General features: G+C 45.7%; 1 protein-coding gene across 2 annotated transcripts; it reads left to right on the top strand.

The window, feature by feature from the left end:
• Nucleotides 1–2,940: 2,940 nt before the first annotated feature.
• On the top strand, nt 2,941–14,018 carry CUNH10orf99 (chromosome unknown C10orf99 homolog). Of its 2 annotated transcripts, XM_042690364.1 has the most exons (4): nt 2,941–2,952; nt 6,029–6,123; nt 7,469–7,549; nt 13,659–14,018. In XM_042690364.1, the coding sequence occupies exons 2-4, from the start codon at nt 6,054–6,056 to the stop codon at nt 13,742–13,744; spliced, it is 237 nt and encodes a 78-aa protein (XP_042546298.1). In that variant the 5' UTR covers nt 2,941–2,952; nt 6,029–6,053; the 3' UTR covers nt 13,745–14,018. The 2 variants fall into 2 exon arrangements, with proteins under 2 accessions (XP_042546298.1, XP_042546297.1); XM_042690363.1 differs by lacking the exon at nt 2,941–2,952 and having other exon boundaries at nt 6,017–6,123.
• The last annotated feature ends 2,121 nt before the right edge of the window (nt 14,019–16,139 follow it).

The raw sequence follows: 16,139 nt of genomic DNA, 5'->3' as shown, positions 1-16,139 counted from the left end.
AAACACCAAGCAAACCTGTTAACTATGCAGCTCCAGTTACTAATTTACATTGAAAGAAACAGGCACAGACAGAGAAGTTGATCAACTTGTCCAAGTCACACAGCTAAAACAGCGTTCTGATTAGAGCCTTGGTCATGTGGCAATAGAACCTGTATGTGTTTTCAACAAGTATGGGGGGAAGCAGGAAGACAAAAGTTGCTTGAAAATGTGTTGGGGCAGGAAGCACAATGGTGAGGGATGGGGGAGAACCCACACAGCTCCAGAGAGCAGGCAAAAAAGTTTGGGGGCCTCTTCCACCACAGACAGTCCGGTTTCACAGGTGCTCCAACACCAGTGTGGAGTGGCCGGACAGTGCCTTTAGTCTCTACCAGCCTCAGTTGCCTGTGGGAGAGGGTAAGATCCCGGCCCTTGGAGTGGAGGAATGCCTTGGTCTGGTGAGAACGCCATAGTGAGCCAGGATAACCCCATAGCCAAGACAGCAGGTAAACAGACCAACCTGTGTGGAAGGAGACGTGAACAGCAGTGGAGAAATTCACAGCACCAGTGAGCCAGTAAGACCAGCATTGAGGAAACACTCCCTCACCACCAAGCCAGCCTGACTAAAGCAGTAACCCAGCAGCTGCAGGCAAGACCTGCAAGGCTTGAGGCGTAGAAGGAAGTTCAAGTAACTGTCAATAGGAGGGGAATTATTCTTGCCTGTAAGCTAAACATCGATTTTTTTTAATTTTATTTTTATTGTAAGGATATTGTTCAGAGGGGTTACAGTTACATGAGTAAGGCAATGAGTACATTTCTTGAGCATTATACCCCTTCCCTTGTTGGTCTCCCACCTCCCTCACTCCTTCCCCCTCCACCCCCTCAAAGTTATAAATTTCATTTCAATATACTGTCTTGTGGGTATCATTGTTGGAATGGGTCATCCTGTGTCCTTGTTTCAGAGCTAAACATGGATGTTAAAGGCTATTTCCAACAGCTCCTGAATTCTGGAGCTCTGGGAGTTTTGGAATCCAACAGATCAGGTTCCAGTTGAGAAATTCTATGGGGGAGGGCGAAGGGGAATCTGGCACCATACTGAGGGTTGTGCAGTTTGCTGAGCAATTTAAAGTACTGGTACATTATGGGGTCTATAAAATCCTCTTGGAAGAAAAGGTGCTGCCTAAGAGCAATGTAGGACATAAACCAAGAAAAGGTGCACTTCTGGGATTTGCTTGATTTGACTTTGACTGACTCTTTAGTTCCTTGTAAATTCCCAGGTGTCCTTGGGTGTGTCTCTGAAGACTTCTTTCTCACGAAAGCTACCACGGTTTCAAAATCATCTTTGGAAACCACTCAACGCCTTATGTTTGAGTATTTGGGGGGAAGTGGACGGCAAGACTGCATATGTTGAAAACCAACAGGTGTCCCTATTAAAAATGATTCTCATTTTCACCTCTCTCAACTCAGCATGAGATTTTGAATATTCCAAAAAGCCAGAGGTGTTTCTTCCCTTTTTAAAGCTAGGAGTTGACAACTCTCTTTGAAATGTTAAAAGCGAATGAAAATCTGAGAACAGCAGTGGTCCCCAGAGTGTAGGATTGCACCTAGAATTTACTCTCTCTACCCAGTGTTATTTCAACTTAGGGGGACAGGATTGCTTCAGCAATTGGTTTTAGGAGCATTTGAGAAGCTGAGGGCACAAAGCATGAAGCTCAGTGATGCAGCATCTGCTAACTGAGCACTGCCTCCAAGTTCAATGTCCAGTATTAGAAAAAAGGAAGAGGGGCTGGGAAGGTGGCTCAGTGGTAGAGCGCTTGCCTTGCATGCATGAGGCCCTGGGGTCGATTCCTCAGCACCACATAAGCAGAAAGAAAAAAGCTGGAAGTGGCGCTGTGGCTCAAGTGGTAGAGCGCTAGCCTTGAGCTGAAGAGCTGAGGGACAGAGCCCAGGCCCAGAGTTCAGGCCCCACGACCGGACCAAAAAAAAAAAATAGAAAAAAGGAAGAACAGAAAAGAGAAAAACATAACAGGTAGGAACCAGGCACCCGTGGCTCACTCCTGTAATCTTAGCTACTCAGGAGGCTGAGAGCTGCGGATGAAAGTTCAAAACCAGCCCAGGCAGAAAAGTCTGTGAGACTCTTCAACTAAAAGCCTGAAGGTGAGATGTGATGCAAGTGGTACAACACTTGGCAAAATAGCCAAGGAAGAGCATAAGGCCCTTAGTTCAAGCCCCATTACTGGCAAAAGAAAGAAAAGGGGAAAAAAGAAAAGAAGGAGGAAGCAAGCAAGCAAAAGATAAAGAGAAAGAGGAAAAAAGGGAAGGAAGGAAGGAGGGAAGGAAGGAAGGAAGGAAGGAAAAAAAAAAAAACAAGTAGGCTCCTGCCAGATTTGTCCCAAGATGTGGTCCCAGGAAAACCTGACAGTCTGTGAGTTGTATGTGTAAATGTATAAGGAGCAAAGCCCCTGGATAGCCCATTCCTTCCCTTAGCTGTGCAATTAATTACCCTAATCCCTACATCTCTGTCAGCTACGCTTTTATTTTCCCCTCTGATGATGGTTTGCCAAAAAGCAACAAGGATCTATTTCCATGCAAATAATACCTGTTACAACAGGTAACAGGTAAGTGACAGCCAAAGGTGAGCTGCTACCCAGAAAACTCAGCACTCTCAAATGACTTCTGATGAAAATCTAGTGATGCTAGTCCTTGATTTGTATTGTGGATATTGTCCTAATCTTATGACACTAGGCTGGCTGTATAGGCCTGGGGCTTAAGAATCTGGTGGGGGGGGGGGGGGGGGGAGGTGGGAATGTGTCTGGGAATGTGGCTTAGTGGTAGAGTGCTTGCCTAGCATGCATGAAGCCCTTGGTTTGATTCCTCAGTAACACATAAATAGAAAGCCAGAAGTGGCATTGTGGCTCAAGTGGTAGAGAGCTGGCCTTGAGCAAAAGAAGCTCAGGGACAGTGCCCAGGTCCTGAGTTCAAGACCTGGGACTGGCAAAAAAAAAGTAGAAAAGAAAAACAAAGAACCTGGTGCTGGCCTGCAAGTGCAGCCTGACCCACCCAGTACTTCACCCTCTTTCCAAAAGTGACCACCTGAGGTCTCTCTTGGGGACCAGCTCTAGAGCTGTCTTGGTAGACACCACAGTCAAGCAGGCCATCAGGACTCAGAGCACACTTGCAGAGGGAGTCAGGATGAGGCCTGGGGAAGGTGATTGACATGACATACTATCAGTCCTTTGACCTAGCAGCCTCAAATAGTTTCTTTCTGCAAATTAAAGACATATGTGTCTGTGTCTGTCTGTGTGTGTGCACACACGTGCATAGATATTGTCCTTGTTCCTGAGCATTTTTGCTCAAGGCTAGCACTCTACCACTTGAGCCACAGCTCCACTTCTGACTATTTGGTGTTTAAATGAAGATAAGAGTCTCCCTGACTTTCCTTCCTAGGCTGGCTTCAAACTATGATCCTCAGATGTCAGCCTCCTGAGTAGCGAGGATTACAGGCGTGAGCCACCAGCACCCAACAACTTCAAAGCTTTTGACAATATATAAAAGTATTCAGGCTGTGGGAATATTCCATAATCATTGATTTGCTCATTTAGCTGTTCTAAGCATATGGCCTCTTTTTTTTTTTTCCTCTAATCTATAGCAGAGGAGGAAGGCTAAGGAAAGTGTAACATGGGCCAGATCCCTGCAACAAGGAATACCTGACATGGCTGCCCTGAACCATGGAGATCCTAGAAAGCTGGAAAAATATTGGGATCCTCAATAGGAACTTCCAGGATAGGAACCAGAATCATTTCCTTGGGCAGAAAGGCAAAGTTATCCAGGCATAGGAGAGATGGCCAACCCTATCTTCACTGGCTGATCCTGGCCTACCTACAAAATAAAAATTATATTTCTATCTTCAGCCACAGATAATGCCTAGCCTGTGTTCAAATACATGGAAATCCCTTCACTCACAGTTCCCTTCCACTCTTGTAGCTGGAAGGGTGTTTGCATCTTTCTGTATTCTCTGGACACCAGTTTGGACATATGGTACCGATTCTTCTTCTGTGGGGTTGTGTCTAATTGCCTGAGCCTTATCTCCTGTCCCTAGAGATGACAGCTTGCTTTGGGCAGGAAAGAGGTATCACCATGGATTTTCAGCACATTCAAGGAATTGCAGAACCCACACACTGCTCACAATTAAACAGACAGGCCCCACTAGGTATAAAGGCACAATGGGTCCATAGCACTTGCCCCAACTCTCAGGAATTCAACCTTCTATCGTCCCCTGGGCTCAGGCCCAGTGTCTCCGAGATCTGCATCATGATGGAAACAGCATGAGAGCTAACATCACAACTCGCACTGCCTGGAATGCTTAGGAAGAGTGGATAGTAGGCTTGTTCTAGAAAGACTAGCAAGAATTGGCTCAGAACATGGGGTCTGAGCTCAGCCTAAGCAGGGACTCAACAGAATGAATTAGAAATACCTGTCCCTTTATGGCTCCCAAAGGCTAGGGCCTTGCCTAGGCTCACGAATCTAGATGCCATTATTAAGAAAACATTCAGGAGACCATCCCTGAATAGAAGAGAAACCTTCAATGTTTACATCATCAGTCTCTACCCAACCAAAGTCTTCCCATGCCTCCCCTTTTCTTTTTTCTTTTAATGATTAAGAAGTTGTATAAGGGGGTTAAAATTCCTTAAGTCAGGGTAGGCATACCAATGCTTCTTGGTCAGTGTCACCCATTTATTCATTCTCCATTTTCTCCTTGCTGTCCCTACCCACAAGTTACATAGTTCCATTCTTACACAATGTGCATTGAACATAATGACTACATTTTCTTACCTCTCTTCCGTTCCTATGATTCCCCTTTGCTCTCCTCCCAAAATATGTTTCCACTTCCTGGTATTCATTTTGATAAGCAGTACGTTAGTCGTTCAGAGGAGTTACACCTTTGAAGTCTAAGTATACTATCATTTAGTCTGTTTGTTTGTATGTAAATGCAGTGAGCCCCATATATGCTATCATGCACGGTTGTATTTTAAATCTAGTTTCTACAGATGAGAGAAAACATGTGTCCTTTGTTTCTCTGGGCCTGGCTTACTTAACAAGATTTGTGCTAGGTCCATCCATTTTCCTACATTTCACATATCATTTCTAGTGGAAGAGTAAAATTCCATTGTATCCATGTACCACATTTTCTTAGTCCACTCATCCATTTTAGGCATTCCTCCAGTATTCATACCTTAGCCAATCTAACTCCTCTGTTAGCCCATGCAACAAAATTTACCAAGCCAGCCCAGCCCTGCATCCTGCTCATTATCTCTGTACAGCCTCCTCTTCATTCCCCACCCCTGACAGCATAATGACTCTCTCTACCTTTTGACATGTCCAAAACTTACAACAGCAATGTGGCAGATACCTGTCCACACAGAAGCTCCACCAACAGAAGCTCCCCATGGCCAGACACAGCCTCTTCTGTATCCCTGAGGCCTAAAGTATGGCCCATCCTGGGACATGTATCCAAGGAATGGATGACAACTGAATCTCATGGCCTGGTGAGCTGCGTCAGGAAAAGTAACCCTACGCCATTTCACACTTGGGCAGCAGACTTAGAGTCATTCAATGGCAATTTCAAGATCACACCTCTGGCAGGTGTCAGAGCAAGCCTTCCAACCCAGGCCATTTGACTCTCTCTGATGTTTTGCAGATGACTTTATGGTCCTTCTCCCAGCCACATTTATGAAAGCCTGAATTTGATGGGATTATTACTGACATTAAAAGTTAACCTTCAACCTTGCAGCAGGCCTTTCCTGCTCCAACCACTGAGGCCAGGTGGAGAGCTAACCCTCAGGGCTAGGCATTTATAGTTCTCGATGCTTCAAATCACTTAATGTTCTTGACTTCTTGAAAAACTAGGTTTATTTTTCCCTTTTTAGGAGGGACTGACTGTACTTTATATGAGAATTCCAAGGGTGTGGTACCCTGCCAATCAGGAAATACCTCTCTGTGTCTCTATAAATGTCTGCCAGAGAGGTCTTCTATAGGACATTCACCTCCTCAGGACCTGAGACTTCCTGCATCTCACTATGAGGCTTCTAGTCCTTTCCAGCTTGCTCTTCGTTCTGCTGCTCTGTTTCTCCGTCTTCTCCTTGGAAGGTAGGGCTGCTCCACACCCATTACCCCATCGGTCCCCCCCACTCCGAAATCAGGGACAGCTATTGTATTGTCTGAGAAGGCCATTCTGAGCTCTGGAATGACACAAGCCTGAACCTAGGCAGCACCCTTATCCACCATAGCCCCCTAACTGGTTGCTTGGGGCAGCTTCAGGCCCAGAACCTCCACCCACCTCTCTCCCAGCTCTCTTACGATTCATGGCTACTCCACAAGACGGCTAGAGCCACGTCCTTATTGTCTGGAAATTCAACACCATCCACGTGTGTTGTGCTTAAGTCAGTATAAATTTGTGCTGGGTGAGTAGTCAAATTAGCTGGTTAGCTATCTGATTTTGAGCATTCCAAAATCTCATGCACAGAAAACACCCACAGGTGGATGGAATGAGGTAAGATGGCATGGGAAGAGTCTGTATATGTTTAACAGTGGCTGGGCAGGGGGTGATGTTTTCAGCCCCATAGATAGGAGTATTTGGCTCTCCTGATTCAGAGAGGTAGGTATTGGGGCTTTTTTGTGTTGCCTAGAAACTGCTTACTTTGGAATATCGGCAGAGAAAAAAAAAATGCTGCCTTTCCCCATAAAGGGTTCTATCCCTTTAAGACTATCTGGCAGATTCCAGAAGTGGTGTTAGTCAATTAATACTTGTAAATGTATCTTACCACCCTGAATGAAGCACACTATCATGAATTCATGTCCTTGGGCATTGCAATGGTTCATAACTTCATAATGTATTAATATGTGGAACAGAGCTATGTGTATATAAATATTTCTTCTATTTAGGATTCTTAAACTAGATTTCCAAGAGAATTGCTATGTGGAATAACATCATTTCTCCACAGTGCCAAAACTGTGTTTAGACTTGAGCAGCCTGAGAAAGATCTATTCTTAGAGCATTGTTACCCACCAAAGCTGACTTTGCTGTTTATGCAAAGTAATAACAAAGCCCATCTCTTATCCTGGTTCAAAGCTAACCAGGGAAGAAAAAGCCCTGAGAGTTTAATTTCCAATTAACCACCAAAAGGCTAGAAGTGTAGACATAGCTCAAGTGGTACAGCTCCAGTTACGAGCAAAAAAGCCAAGTGAGAGCACTAGGCTCTGAGTTTAAGCCCCACTACCTACACACACACACACACACACACACACACACACACACACACACACACACACACACACCACTTCCCTCCTGAAGCCTGGCTCATCCTGAGTCTCCTTGAATAAATATTTCTGTACACTGAGCCTTGGAAGTAGAAACTCACTAGAGCTGTCTCTGCAAAGATCTGTTCCAGGGTGTCTCAAACCCACTAAAGTATCTGTTTCTTTGTGTCTTCAGGGAGAAGGCATTTTGCCAAGCCTGGGAAACTCAGGTTCTGTTGTCGCCTAGCTCCTAGCCGCAACCAGACAACCCAGAAAGGTAAGTATCCTCACCCTGCTAGGACCCAGAGGAGACACAGGACAGGCTAGACTTGTAATGGCCCTCACCTGTACCTGGCCTTATTCACTAGTACAGAGCCCCACCCCACCCCACCCCTGCAAACAGGTGTGATATCAGGTCTCAATTCAAGTCACTGATGGGGGATGGCATCTGAGAAGCCCCAACTTGGTGGAAAACAGGGTGGCTCCCAAAGATTCAGGCATCCAGACAGCAGACCCAGGCACCAAGCTGGAGGCTCAAAGCCAGAATCCATGCTCAGGATGAGTTGCAAAAATTCACAGCCTGACCTTTCTCAGACTTGAAGAAATGATCCACTGAGTACTAAGAGGGCACAAAGCCTGGCCCAAGAAGGCTGTGGGTTCCTAGCACTGAGGCTCCAGGCCAGGGGCAGCCCGACACATGTGACCTGTGCTGCTGGACCTCTGTGGTCAGAGGGCCATAGATCACAGAGTGGGCATAGCCCTGCAGGAAGGCCACAGAGCCTGGACACCAGCGTCTTGCCTATGCTTCAGCTCTGCAGCCCTGCTGGTTCCTCTGGGCAGCACCGAAGCAAAGAAGCAAAAAGGCAAAGAGGCTTGCAATCAATGGCAAAGCCTTGGGTCCTTATGTCTACCCCAGAAGAAACGGGGAAGATGGTGGTAAAGTTAGAGGGAGGGGAGCAGGAAGGCTTCAGTCTCAGGCCACCCCAACAGCCCCTCCTTCCAACTGGCATCACACCCAGAGTGGGGCTGAGTAAAAATAACCAGTTGTCACACATACACCTCAAGAACTGAGAACTGAGTGTGAGGCACCCACCCAGGCGAGGTGGAGGGTGAGCAATGCCTGTCTACAGCTCAGTCCCCCCAGGCCTAGAAGAGGAGGAGCCGAGGAGCAGCAGTGTTTCTGTGAAATGAGATGCAAACCTAGGAAGAAAGGTGGCTTGTTCCAACCTGCCCATCCTCCCTGGCAGGATACTCAGAGACAGGAGGGAGAAATTGAAGGGCGGGGTGCACCCATTCATAACACATATATACAGGCACTTACACAAATACACGCAAACACATATACATAGCACATCACTACACACACCATGACATACACAAAGAGCTATACATATTGTAACCCCTCTGTACAATACTTTTGCAATAAAAATATATAACACACAGATTAAACAGACAAAAATACATATGCCATACACTACACACATACATACACACAGATAACATGGATACACATGCATTCAGGCACACACAGATATGTATACACATGCATACATACATAAACATATATGCCCCACAACGATGTACAGGTATACACAGCTTACACACACTACCCACCTAGCCACACATGTCAGCAAAACACTAAACACAAAGACACAAATATACAATGCACAGACATGTACATACACTGTGCATGAACACATATACTATCAGGTACACACACACACACAAATACATATCTACACAAATGCATCATAACACGTACCTCATAACTATACTTAGAAAGCCAGAAATAGACACATAAACCACACACACACACACACATACACAGTTCATAGGAAATAGCCAGAATTGCTCCTTGTGCACAACCTTCTCCAGTGCAGAACTATTTAGATCCATGGCCCTTATGTGGAGATTAGATTTCTTATTTGTGTGTATATTTTCAAGATACCATTTCAGAAATGGATCAACAACTTAGAAGAAGAAGAGTGAAACAAATATATTGACTGGGTCCTGACCATGCAATCTCTTTGAAATCCTGGAGGTCTTGTGTCTAATGTATAGATTGGGAAACTGAGACTCAGAAAGAAACTGAGGCAGAATAGAAACCAGAGTCTATGGACCTCTTTCCTGTGACAATTTGCCTTTTCTCTCTAGAGGGAAAGTTCCTGCAGCCTCTGGATGAGGACAGGCCGGGGCCAGGTAGATGCAGAAGTCTGCAGGCTGCATACCTTTGAGCAGGTCCCAGGTTGGCTGAGCTGTGGTAAGGGGTCAATGAGGTCATGTCCATAAAGCCCTTGGCATCCAGCCTGCCACATAGCACAAGGCCTGCTACCTGAGGTGAAGGCTAGGCCCTAATCAGGCCTCCGGAGCAGTGCCAACATGGAACAGCAAAGGCCAGGCTGTCTTACAAGCCAACCTGGGGATGATCAGAGAGGAGGAGGTGAATCAAGTGTTATGTGACACAGAGCAGGATTTTAGAATTTTCCAAGCTCTTGAAATCCAGCCTTCTGTCCCAGTTCAGAGAGAATGCAGGGGTGACTCCTTTCAGTCTAAAGCTTTCCTAAGCATTACTCTGAATCTGAGCCCCGTGTTGCATGCAGGGCATAGACAGCATGCTGTAGACAGCCAAGATTCTGCATTAAAGGGACCAAAGCCATCTTTGAAATTTAAAGGTGATAAATGGCTGCTCTGCTGCATTGGCCACATTTATCACTTCACTTTAAAAATAAAGAGTTTCTCAAGTATTTTGAAAGTGCGTAGCGTCCCACACAGCAGCCTGGTTCTGGGATTTGAATTCAGAGCTTCACACTTGCTCATGTTGCGTCCCACAGCTTATACTCTACTACTTTTGTCACACCTCCACTCCACCTTGTCCCTGGTTATTTTGGAGATGGAGTCTCTCACAAGTGCAAGCCACCAGCACCCAGTATTAATTGTTGTTTTTTTTTGTCTTTTTTTTGCTAGACAAAGGCTCTAATTACTTCAGCTATAACTCCCCCAACCTCTCCCCTAAGAAACATTCAATATACTGGCCATATTGGCTTTTGAGGGATATCCAGCACTGGCCCCAAGACTATGAAGTCCGATTGATGATTGTTTAGGCCCCATCAGCTGAAAGGTCTATGAGTTTGAGACCTCTGTCAACCACTTTCCTGAGGCTGACAGAGGAAAAGCTTCTGGGAGACCCAGGCAGCTGAGAGACTGCCCAGGTTCAGAGAGCCGCTGCCACCTCCCTGCATCGAAGTGCAGCAGAGGAACTCTATCCTGGGGGCAGACTCACAGTGCAAACCATAAGCCACCAAGTGGCCATCCATCCTTGTCTGCAAAAAGACCTCAGGTTGCAGGGACGAAAGCTACCCATTGAAGACAGTGTGGTGGCTTGAAGTTTCTTATTCCAGAGAAGACATGAAGACACAGAACAATGGGCCTTGAAAGGAGGTAGAGAAAGCTCAGATCCATAGCCATAATCCTTGTAATTATATCCATAGCTGCATTTCGAGCCATCCCCAGCTTTGTATTTATGATTTTCCATGATTCTTCATGTCGCTAGATATGTTTTCTAGGTTTAGCTGATTCCATCCTCTTCCTTCCTTCTTTCCTTCCTTCCTTTCTTCCTTCCTTCCTTCCTTCCTTTCTTTCTTTTTTTGTTGGTCATGGGGCCTGATTTCTGAGCTGGGACACAGTTTCTCAGCTCTTCAGCTCAAGGCTAACATTCTACCACATGAGCCACAGTACCACTTCCAGTTTTCTGATTCGTTTATTGGAGATAAGGGTCTCACGGACTTTCCTGCCCAGGCTTTGAACCGCAATCCTCAGACCTCTGCCTCCTGAGTAGCTAGGATTACAGATATTAGCTGGTGCGCAGTGTTTTCTTTCTTTCTTTTTATCACCTTTTCTTTCTTTGTCCCTTGTTTTTTTTTTCTTTCTATCACCTTTTCTTTCTTTTTCCCTTTTTTCTTTCTGTCTCTCTTCCTTCTTTCTTCCTTCTTTTCTTTCTCTTCCTTCCTTCCTTTCTCTCTCTCCTGATCTTTCCTTCCCTGCTATTTTCTTTCTTTTTTCCTTTCCTTTTCTTCTTTCTTCCTCCCTTCCTCCTTTTTTTGTCTTAGACAGAGTCTCACTGTAAAGCCTGGACTGACTTCAAACTCACAGTCCTCCTGCTTCAGCTTCCCAGTGATTAGATCACAAGCCTCATCCATTCTTCTTAGAGCTCAGCAAAGTGGCTTTGTGGATCTTGGATAGGCTCTCCTGCCTGCCTCAAGTTGGAGGATGGGCCCAATTGGAACATTTAGAATCTCTGCACATGGTTTTTCATTCCCCAAGCATGCTATCGCAGACTGCTCACTCAGGGTTGCTGAACTCCACTTACATAATGGAGAATACATTAAGGCCTCTTTAGGCAGGGGCCAGGAACTAGTCCACCTTCATCCCACCCCATGATATTGGTGAAAGCAAGTCATAAAGCCAGTCCAGATACCAGAAGCAGGGGAATGGATTCTATATCATAGTGAAAGTAACCACAAAAGAGAAGGCAGAGTATTTTTCCCATATGTGCAATCTATCAACCACAATTGTTTTTGTTTTGTCAGTCATAGAGCCTGAACTCTGGGCCTGGGTGCTGTCCCTCAGCTCTTCAGCTCAAGGCTAGTGCACTACCACTTGAGACACTTCCAGCTTTTTTTCTGCTTTCTATGGTGCTAAGGTTTTATGGTTCTAAGCTTTGAGCCAACTTCCCAGCACTCAACTACAATGTTTATTGTAAAACCTAGAAAAGGCTGTCTGGGATTTAAAGGTAGGGATGCGGGTAGAGGAAGTGGTCAGGAAACCGTGGGCCTCCATCAGGAATGCTAGTGGAAAATTCTTATAGTACCATATCAATAGAAAAGAGCACACGCTATATTGTTGTGATTATCACCATGAGAAGATAAAAGCACTTTCAAAGGAAGAAGGAAAAGCAGGAAGAAAATCACACCAATGTTAGCACTTATTTATGATTAATACATGAGGCTTGTAGATGAATTATGATCATTCAATCTATTTTTAGTTTAGCATGCGCTTATTTAGCAATGACTAGGAGGAGGATTTATGCCTGCTAACACACTTAATCTCAAAATAATCCTAAAAGTTAGATACTAGGACTGTCCTCATTTTCACACAGGAGGGAGCAAAGCATGGAAAAGTAAGAGTTTGTTAGGATGGATGCCAGTGGCTCACACCTCTAATCCTAGCTACTCAAGAGACTAAGATCTGAAGATCAAGGTTTGAAGCCAGCAAATCCATGAGATTTTTTTTTTCTGGTCCTGGGACTTGAACTCAGGGCCTGGGCACTGTCCCTGAGCCTCTTTGTGCTCAAAGCTAGAGCTCTAAACTTGAGCCACAGTGCCACTTCCAGCTTTTTCTGAGTAGTTTATTGAAGATAAGAGTCACAGACTTTTCTGTCCAGACTGGTTTTGAACCATGATCCTCAGATCTCAGCTTCCTGAGTAGCAAGAATTACAGGTATGAGCCACTGGCACTTGGCTATGAGATTCTTATCTCCAAGTAAATAGAAAAAAGCCAGAAATGGAGGTGTGGCTCACAAGGTAGACTGCCAGAACTGATCAGAAAAGCCAAGCGAGAATGTGTTTCTGAGTTCAAGCTTCATTACCAGCACACGCATACATACACACACACACACACACACACACACACACATACACACACACACACACACACACACACACACACACACACAGAAAGAAAGAAAAAGAAAACTTGTTGAAGATCACACAGCTAATAAGTGGCACAATGAGCTTTGAATCCAAATAATTAGGCTCCAGATTCTATGTTTTTAAATTTCCACATTACAGTGTATATACTAATAATTTTAACAAAAGAGAGGAACAATATATGTTACAACTTAACCCTTCTGATTCATTTGTGTCTACTCTATTTTTTCCTTTTAGTTCAGAAACACTTACTTAGCTTTTTATTTGTCTTGATAGTCACCTTCTGGGCTCCAAGGAAGAAAGTAAGATCTGGTTTTTGCTTTGAGTTTTAAAAAAAATTGTATTTAGCAGGACAGTGGAGGCTCACACTTCTAATCCTAGCTACTCAGGGAGCTGACATCTGAGGAGCCAGCCTGAGCAGGAAAATTCAAGAGATTTCTATCTCCAATTAAGCACCCAAAAAGCTGAAAGCAGAGCTGTGGCTCAAGTGGCAGAGCACAAAAACTAAGGGAAAATGTTCAAGGACAGCACCCAGGCCCTGAGTTCAAGCTCCAGAACCAGCACAAAAGAAAAAAAAAAAGAACATTGTGTTTGAGAATGAATCTTAATTGTCTATCTCTCTTTCTCTCCATTCCCCACTTTCTGCTCCCTCCTTCTGATCTGCCTATTGCTCCCTTCCAGGAAATCGCATGAAGGTCTGCAGAGTGTGCAAGGTGAAGGCAGTGGCCCAGCCTTGGGTGGTACCTGGGGCACTCCCACAGGTGTGACTTTCCCAGAGCCAGGCTCTACCAACCGAAACTCTTATGTCCAGAGCTGGAGACATCCAGAAGCCCCCAGATGGCCTCTTGTGACTTTCACAGCAATATATTGTGATGTTGGAGGGCTTCATCTTGGGCAGCAAGGGCCCTGAGAAAGTTCTAGAACATCAGGGCCTCGACATGATCGTGTCATCAACCTTCATAATGATCGTGAATCAGGCCCAGCCCACCAGGCTTTGGTCCCCACAGAACCCACCTTTTGCTGAAAACTGAGGACCCTCATGATGACCTGTGCCAGCTCAGATCCAGAGACTCCCACACCTGCTGGCGTGCAAGGTAGCAAGACCCCATGATAGACCAGGACTGCAGAGTATCAGCCACCACCCTTCTAACCTCCCAACCTGAAAGAGCAACTAAACAAACACATCTAACTAAACTCACAGAAAAATACTATGAAGCATCCTTGTTTGAGAACATTGATGATAGGCCTGCACCACCATGGTCTTACAAATCTACCTCCATCTTGGTGTCATAGGTCATGTGAGGAAGAGGGACAATGTGTCCAGCACTTCCGGGCACAAAGGCCAGCCCTCCTGAGATTTTCTGTGTGACCTAGGTACAACAGTTCCTTTCTGTGCAGAATGGACATTTCAGGACCTACTCAGAGGACACATGGACAGGTGTAAGGAGCTCACAAAGGGGCATAGCTCAGGAAGTCCCTGCTTCCCCTGCCCTAAGTTCCTTTGTGTGAGAAGTGTAGAGGTGTTGATGTTCACAGTGCACACAGAGCTGAGGCACAGAAGAGACAGATGGCTCAGATCTAAGAGGCTTATCTATCTCCCAGCAAAGCTCTCTCTGATCGGATTCTCCCAGCAAGGTGAGAAGTCCCATTCCTACAACATCCACATGCAGGGATGAGAACACTGGGCCCTGCAGGAGTGAGGCCGAGGCAGAGTGTGAGGATAGCAGTCATTACCTTACCATGGGCCAGACTTCTCAGTCCTTCTCATAATCATCGCTTCTAGCTCACTCACTCCTCCAGTCACTGATTCCCATATTATGCCATGATCAGACTCGGTAGTAGGTTCTGGGGCTCGGAAAAGAATAAACTTGGTCCTTTGATTTCTGAAAGTCAATTACTGCTCCACAAAATTGTAAGTTCCAAGGTTAGACCTGAGAATGGAGGGTTCGGGAGGAGAGTGGGAAATAAAAGCAGAGAGAAGTTGACACACAAACTCAGTCAGTGAAAGGTAGCATTCTCTTTGGGGAAAGAGGGTTTGGGAAGTGTGTGTGGGCATGTGTCATACGCACACGGGTCGTGGGCTGTGTGTGTGTGTGTGTGTGTGCATGTGTGTGTGTGTATGTGAGTGAGTGTGTGTTGGGATGAAGTAGGAGCACAGCTGAGACTCAGCCCGGAGGACTTAAGTGTTGAAACAGAATTCAGCACCTGGACAGCAACATGGAGGACAAAGGACCCAGGATCTCATCAGGTCTTTGGAGTTTATCTTAAGGAGAGATTTGTGTTACGCGAGAGAGCACAAATGAGAGAAGGCAGAATTAACTAGAATGAGAGTATCACAGAGGCAGAGATGCAAAAACTGGGTAGGTAGAGGGACAAGTCAAACCCTACCAGGAGCCCCATTACTAAGAAGTTAGCCAGAAATGGCAGAACTGTAGTTCCTATGTCCTGGCCCTCCTCCTTCTCACCTTCTACCCAAAGAGGTAATGAAACACATACAACTTCACATGTGAGCTTGTATCCACCAGCATGGATAACTCCAAGATCATACACTCTGAGGAAAGCAGGAAGCCCATAAGCACTACCTCTCTGAGGGGCATAGTGGGTGAGTTACAACCTAGCTAGTACACACTAGTAACAGAAAGGCCCAGCCTGGCACCTAATTGGGGGATCAGGGCAGGATGGCAGTGCCATGGCTGAAACCACAGTGCCATGGACACTTGCCTTCCAGGGATACCAGCCTAAGAGGGCAGACTCAGCCCCAAACAAAACACAAAGGAAGACGAGGATTCTGGGAGTGGCCCACTCCACCTGTGGCCTCTGTGACACTGATCAGATCAGATGCGTTGTAACACCCAAAGTGCCAAGTTGAACAGAAACACCTTTGTACAACTATTTAAAGATAATCTACTTAAAAAAAGCATTCACTCTTTCTCGGCCAGCTGGAAGAGTGGATCTACTGCCCACCCCCCTCACTGTCCCAGACTAGATACAGGGGTAGGGAGGAGGCCACAGGTGTTGGATCCTACTAACAGGGTTCTTGAACACAGTTAATGAGATCCTCTGGGAGAGTTGGCTTGCTGGGGAGGCAAGGCAGGAATAGGCAGAGATCCTTCTCTCTGTGTTTTGGTCTTGCCCTCAAAGCCTAATGTCTGGGTTGTTTCC

This window comes from Dipodomys spectabilis, unplaced genomic scaffold (assembly GCF_019054845.1).
Source record: "Dipodomys spectabilis isolate Male_0828 unplaced genomic scaffold, ASM1905484v1 ptg000136l, whole genome shotgun sequence".
Taxonomy (NCBI): domain Eukaryota; kingdom Metazoa; phylum Chordata; class Mammalia; order Rodentia; family Heteromyidae; genus Dipodomys; species Dipodomys spectabilis.
Note: the sequence above shows the minus strand (reverse complement) of the source record. Positions and strands in the feature narration are given on the sequence as shown.